Genomic DNA, 7,065 nt, shown 5'->3' with positions numbered 1-7,065 from the left:
CCAGGAGGAGCCCATTTCAGCGCAACTTTTGGCAGCACAGGCCAGGAGAAGCCCCCAACTTCCCCCAGCTCGACTCACCCCTTCCATGAACTGGATGACCTGGGCTTAGGACAAAGCTTATGACAAAGCTCACGACAAAGCTCACGACAAACGTCCAGCCCGCATCGCTATATAACGCGACATCCTGCACTCATCAATCCCGAGCTGCTATTCAGCACGCAGCACCCCCGGCACTCGGCATCACGCCACTCGCCAAACACTCGTCATTATTCGGCATCTGTCGGCGTCGTTCGTCACTGGTCAGGTCTCGGAGCCCCGCCTTCGGACCTACTCACCGTCTTCGTCCTCCAGGGTGACGCGCCTGCCCGTCGTCCGCTCTCCCGCGTGTAAGACCCTTGGACACCCCCAACTTTGTGAACTTCACGCGAGTGAACTGAAAGACTCGGTAGCTCGATCCAACCCCCCCCCCCTTTCCAGGTGCTATTTAACCATTTAAACTCCATGATTGTGTGTATGTCTGCCACAATGTGATTTGGTAGGATAGTAATTTTTGCAGCAATACTGTTCGTTTATGTAACCCTTTGAATTGTTCATTTTTTGTACTACTTGATTTTCATTTCATTTTGACGAGCCGGAAAGCACCGAGCTTCGTCAATAATAAACAATTTATTTCACGGAATACATTCGTGCAACGCCGCTTTTCTTCGGAGTTCATAATCTATACCATTATACCACTGTAACAGGACTTAATCTATCGTCAGCCAGACTACTCAGAGCCAAGAGCTGACATAAATGGCGACCACGAAGGGACCTCTTCTTTTGATAGATTAGGTTAAAATATAGCTTGGTGTATTTATCTAGTTGTGCACTGTTTATCAATTCTCATGCAATTTAATATCCATGTTATATGCAATTCTCATGCAATGTTATATTCTCTGCATGCTGTATAGGTAATTCTGCATTGTAACAGTGAGTCAAGTGGGAAAAGGGAGGCTTCATCAGCTGTGCCTGTCTTCACTTCAATTCTGTGCAGCGCGAAATTTATTTTGGTAAGTGTGCAAACTTATCCTCAGTGCCTTACAGTATGGAGCGTGATAAATTCATTGCACAGGGAAAAGAATTTGGGTTTAGTGGCAGTGAGTTGAAGGAGTATGTTGATGAGTGCATCAAAGAAGCCAGAGATGAGAGAGCTGAAAGTAGGAAACACCAAGCAGACGTGTTAGCCCAACAAATCAAGCTAGAGGAATTGAGGAATGCTAATGGGGCGGGACCTAAGCCCAAGGTCGCGAATAAACCGAGCATCCCCCCTCTGCCCGTTTTTCAAGAAGGAAAAGATGACATAGATAGTTACCTTTGTCGGTTTGAAAGACATGCATCCTGTGTTGGATGGGATAAGGAGGATTGGGCACTAGCACTGTCAGCTTTGTTATCTGGTAAGGCCCTTGACATTGTCTCTAGGCTTACATCAGAGCAAGTGCAGAACTATGAGATTGTAAAATCGTCCTTGCTGAAGGGTTATGACCTCACCCAAGAAGGTTATAGGTTAAAGTTCAAGCAGTCTAAACTCCGCCAGGGTGAAACATTTGTGCAGTATGCTTCCCGAATCGAAAAGTATTTGGATAGGTGGATTGAGCTTAGTCCATACAATGATGATGTTCAGGGACTTAAGGCTTTGTTGATCCAAGACCAAGTATTTGATGCATGTAGCAAGGAGTTACTGATGTTTGTCAAAGAACGTCAGCCTAGGAATCTGACAGAGGTCCTATCACTTGCTGATCAGCATCGGGATGCTCACATGGACCCTAGGATTAGGAGAATGAAAGACAAGCCCATTCATTCTAGTGGAGCCCAGCAATCCAGTTCATACACTACCAATACAACTAACAGTGGTACTAACAGATCTAATCCCTCCCCAGGAACAGTACCGTTTAGAGGAAAGTCTAGTCAATCTCAGTCACCCATGAAAAGGTCAATGAAATGTTTCAGTTGTTCTCAAATTGGTCATTCCTCTTGGAGTTGCCCAGATAAGAAAGGTCGACAGGAGAAGGGTGCGAGTCTCACTGAGGGCAAGCCAGCAGCAGGTCATCCCCAGGACACAGGACCCGCTGAGCCACGACGTATGGAACCGAGTGAGACAGCCCACCTGCAGGAACAGACGGGGATGTGCCTCATCGTGGAGCCCTCACCTATCGTGAGGGAGAATCTCACCGACAACGGAGCTGCAGTGAAATTGGCAACCGGTGGCACACTTCCCGTACTGTCAGCGGCTGCTTGTGGAACACGCGGAGATGCTATGCCAGTGTGCCAAGGCATGGTGAATAAGCGGCGTGTGGAGGTACTTCGCGACTCGGGTTGTTCAACCGTTGTTGTGCGATGCAACCTCGTGTTAGAGGAGCAATTCACTGGTGAGCAGAGGACCTGTGTTTTGATCGATGGAACAGCGAGGACGTACCCCGTCGCAATTGTTGAGGTAGACACACCCTACCTAACGGGCACACTTGAAGCGTTGTGTATGGATTCGCCTGTTTATGATCTCATTCTCGGAAATGTGAATGGAGTCCGCGAACCAACGAATCCAGATGAGAAATGGGAGCCAGAAAGTCACCAGGCCAGTGCAGTGGAAACCCGAGGACAAAAGAGGCAAGCAAAGCGTGCACAACCGGCCCTTTTAGTGCCGGAACCACTGGAAAGCATTGTGTCAGTGGATGGCTTGGTGCAGGCTCAGAAGGATGACGAGTCGTTGAAATCGCTGAGAAACCTTGCGGAACTCGGGGATCAACGTGTGACAAAGCAAGGCAACACTACGTCGTTCGTGTACAAGAGCAATGTGCTCTACAGGAAATTCCTTGACGTAACCCCAGGATCAGATGTGGTGATGCAAGTCGTTGTGCCATCAAAGTTTCGGAATCAGGTCATGAAGCTGGCACACGAATCCATTTTTGGAGGTCATCTGGGAAACAAGAAGACCTGTGACAGGATTCAGTCCAACTTCTTTTGGCCTGGGATGCATGCCGATGTGGGACGGTACTGCCGTTCGTGTGGGCCATGTCAGCGAACCGCTCCAAAAGGTAAAGTAACAAAGGTGCCCCTAGGATCAACCCCCCTCATCGATGAGCCGTTTAGACGGGTTGCTCTCGACATCATTGGACCAATTGAGCCCGCAACCGGAAAAGGGAATCGCTTTATCCTCACTGTAGTTGATTATGCCACGCGATACCCGGAAGCGGTAGCTCTACGCCGGATTGACACACAGACAGTCGCCGAGGCATTGGTCAACATCTACTCGCGCGTCGGGATTCCACGTGAAGTGCTAACAGACCGCGGAAGCCAGTTTACATCGGATGTCATGAAAGAAGTTAGCCGCCTGCTCTCCATCCGGCAGATGACAACTACACCCTATCATCCGCAATGCAACGGCTTGGTCGAGCGCTTTAACGGTACGTTAAAGGCCATGCTTCGCAAAATGTGTGAAGAGAAGCCCAAAGACTGGGACAGGTATGTCAACCCCCTACTTTTTGCCTACAGGGAGTCGGTTCAAGAGAGCACAGGATTCTCACCCTTCGAACTTCTATTTGGAAGGACGGTTCGAGGTCCTTTCACTATTCTTCGTGAGCTGTGGACAGGAGAGGTGGAGGAACCAGAGACCAAGACAACGTATCACTACGTTCTCGACTTGAAGGACCGGTTGGAGGCAACATGTAAACTTGCCCAAGAGAATCTCGGCCTGTCAGCCGAGAAGTACAGAAAGCAGTACAACCGGAAAGCGAAGCATCGGAAGTTCGAAGTTGGTGATGAGGTCCTGCTCCTACTGCCAAGTGACCGCAACAAATTGCTTATGCACTGGCAGGGACCATTCAAGGTGGTTCAGCGAGTGGGATACCTGGATTACAAGATCGATATGGACGGAAAGGTAAAGACCTTTCACGCCAATCTTCTGAAAAGGTTCTTCAGAAGAGATAACGACGAAAACGATGTCGCTTGCGTCTCAGTCGTGGATGACGGCACGATGGATGAGGACGAGGGGGAGAACACCCAGCCTACAGCTAGGAACAACCTACTGCATCTACCAACATTAACCCCCACTGAATCTCTCCAAGACGTGCAGATTAATCCCGAACTGGATGGAGGTCAGCGTGGGACTATAAACTCTGTACTGGAAGAGTATCATGAGACCCTGACTGACATGCCTGGATTAACAACTCTGGGAAAGCACGACATCAAGCTACTGAGCAAAGAACCGATCAAGAGCAAACCCTACCCACTACCCCACGCACTGCGAGGTGAAGTCACAAAGGAGGTGAAGAAAATGATTGACCTCGGAGTTGTAGAGCCATCTTTGTCACCGTATGCATCTCCTATAGTCATGGTCAAAAGGAAGGATGGCTCCATTCGGTTTTGCTGTGACTATAGGAAGCTGAACCAAGTCACAGTGACGGATGCAGAACCGCTCCCCGATCAAGAGGAAATCTTCGCAAAGCTGGCTAATGACATGTTCTTCACAAAGATCGACTTAGCAAAAGGGTATTGGCAGGTGCCGCTCACAGAGAATGCCAAGGAACTCACAGCCTTCGTGACCTCAGATGGCTTGTACCAATTTTCGACAATGCCGTTCGGGTTGGTAAATGCGCCAGCAAGCTTCAGTCGCATAATGAGGGACTTACTCCGTGGCCTGAGTAATGTGGATAACTTCATAGATGATATCCTGATCCACACGGCTACATTCGAGGAGCACATCGTCACTCTAAAGGAGGTACTGAGGAGACTGAGGTAGGCGAACCTGACGGCAAGACCGACCAAGTGCTTCATCGGGTACCGGAGCGTCGAATTTCTTGGTCACTGTGTAGGACAAGGCGAGCTTCGACCAGTCCAAGACAAGGTAAAAGCCGTCCAAAATGCACCACGACCGAAGACAAAGAAGCAGCTCCGCTCCTTTTTGGGCCTTGTCGGGTACTACCGACGATTCATCCCGAACTTCGCCGCGATAGCCGCCCCATTGACGGATCGCACAAAGAAAGGAGAGCCCACAGTAATTCGATGGGGAGATGCGGAGGAGATGGCCTTCAACACGCTAAAGAAGAAGCTAGAGAAGGAGCCCATCCTCCATCTTCCTGACTTGGATGCACCCTTCATTTTGAGGACAGATGCCTCTGACATTGGCCTGGGAGCTATCCTCCTACAAGAACGAGATGGAAGGAAATTCCCAGTCGCCTACGCCAGTAGGAAGCTCCTCCCAAGAGAACAGCGCTACTCCGTAATGGAAAGGGAGTGCCTAGCCATCATATGGGCAACACAGAAGTTTGAGGCCTATCTGTTTGGTAAGCACTTTGAACTCGAAACTGACCATCAACCACTCAAGTGTATCGCACGATCGAAAGTGGCAAACGCCAGAATCCTACGATGGGCGCTTGCTCTTCAGCCATATCGATTCACCATCACTGCGATCAAGAGTAGCGAGAATGTAGGTGCTGATTACCTCAGCAGGATCCCTGAAACCTGAACTTAGGACTGTCGCCTAAGCAGGGAGACCTGTTTTCCTTTTCTTTCAGATATATTGACACTGAATTTCCACCCCAATGTGTATTTGACAGGAGAAAGCCACTCCGCTAACACAAACTAATGATTTTATTATGTTCTAACTTACTAATGTTTCTCCCATTTTTGAAATTATAAAAATTTCTTGAAGGAGGGGGAGATATGTCACAATGCGACCAGTTTTACCCCCCCCCCCCTCTCCTCTCATTTGCATTAGCATCATGCATGCTCATATCTTAGCTTTATTTTGAACACATTAGCTAGGGATTATTATAAGGAATAGGATAAGGTACCAGTCTGACTAGCGGGTCAATAACACATAGCCCAGGGTTTTAACATAGTTCAGACAGGTGGGTTTAATTGGGTAGGATGCAAAATCTTTTGTGTTTGTGTATGCAAGTGAGGTTGAGAGTGCCCAGCTATGAGAGAGCGTGTGAGAGTAGACAGAAGATACCAAGAGCTCCTTGCAGAAGGATGAAGAGCTGAGGAGCTGCAACCCAGGCTCTTGTATGTGTGGGTAGCTATAGGGAATTGGGAAGGCACTGAGGCTGAGGCACGCCCTATAACTTGCAAGGTGGTTTTAGCATGGCTGGCAAAACCACAGATTTGCAGGCAGCGTGACTTCTGGCAGCACAGGCCAGGAGGAGCCCATTTCAGCGCAACTTTTGGCAGCACAGGCCAGGAGAAGCCCCCAACTTCCCCCAGCTCGACTCACCCCTTCCATGAACTGGATGACCTGGGCTTATGACAAAGCTTATGACAAAGCTCACGACAAAGCTCACAGCAAACGTCCAGCCCGCATCGCTATATAACGCGACATCCTGCACTCATCAATCCCGAGCTGCTATTCAGCACGCAGCACCCCCGGCACTCGGCATCACGCCACTCGCCAAACACTCGTCATTATTCGGCATCTGTCGGCGTCGTTCGTCACTGGTCAGGTCTCGGAGCCCCGCCTTCGGACCTACTCACCGTCTTCGTCCTCCAGGGTGACGCGCCTGCCCGTCGTCCGCTCTCCCGCGTGTAAGACCCTTGGACACCCCCAACTTTGTGAACTTCACGCGAGTGAACTGAAGGACTCGGTAGCTCGATCCACCCCCCCCCCCCCCTTTCCAGGTGCTATTTAACCATTTAAACTCCATGATTGTGTGTATGTCTGCCACAATGTGATTTGGTAGGATAGTAATTTTTGCAGCAATACTGTTCGTTTATGTAACCCTTTGAATTGTTCATTTTTTGTACTACTTGATTTTCATTTCATTTTGACGAGCCGGAAAGCACCGAGCTTCGTCAATAATAAACAATTTATTTCACGGAATACATTCGTGCAACGCCGCTTTTCTTCGGAGTTCATAATCTATACCATTATACCACTGTAACAGGACTTAATCTATCGTCAGCCAGACTACTCAGAGCCAAGAGCTGACAATGGGGCTTCGTGTTTCCAACTTATTGTGAGATAATGAAAAACCTCTTATATAAAGATAATTGTATGAAAGTGGTCCTAATTATCAAAATGGTTGGTCCCACCTT

General features: G+C 48.9%; 1 protein-coding gene across 1 annotated transcript; it reads left to right on the top strand.

Annotated features, from left to right (window-relative positions):
* Window positions 1-1,084: 1,084 nt before the first annotated feature.
* LOC139735386 (uncharacterized) lies at window positions 1,085-6,559 on the top strand. The gene is made up of 3 exons (XM_071646135.1): window positions 1,085-4,750; window positions 4,910-5,458; window positions 6,317-6,559. The coding sequence occupies exons 1-3, from the start codon at window positions 1,085-1,087 to the stop codon at window positions 6,557-6,559; spliced, it is 4,458 nt and encodes a 1,485-aa protein (XP_071502236.1).
* Window positions 6,560-7,065: the final 506 nt, after the last annotated feature.

Source organism: Diadema antillarum, unplaced genomic scaffold (genome assembly GCF_040938485.1).
Source record: "Diadema antillarum isolate AM-2024a unplaced genomic scaffold, OU_Dant_1.0 seq00000574_RagTag, whole genome shotgun sequence".
NCBI classification, from domain to species: domain Eukaryota; kingdom Metazoa; phylum Echinodermata; class Echinoidea; order Diadematoida; family Diadematidae; genus Diadema; species Diadema antillarum.
The sequence above is the reverse complement of the archived record's forward strand: the minus strand, read 5'-3'. Positions and strand labels throughout refer to the sequence as shown.

Coding starts and splice junctions, on each gene's coding strand:
- LOC139735386 (XM_071646135.1), top strand. CDS start 1,085: ATGGAGCGTGATAAATTCATTGCACAGGGAAAAGAATTTGGGTTTAGT. Junction 4,751..4,909: donor ACATCGTCACTCTAAAGGAG/GTACTGAGGAGA, acceptor CCACGACCGAAG/ACAAAGAAGCAGCTCCGCTC. Junction 5,459..6,316: donor CGATCAAGAGTAGCGAGAAT/GTAGGTGCTGAT, acceptor CAAAGCTCACAG/CAAACGTCCAGCCCGCATCG.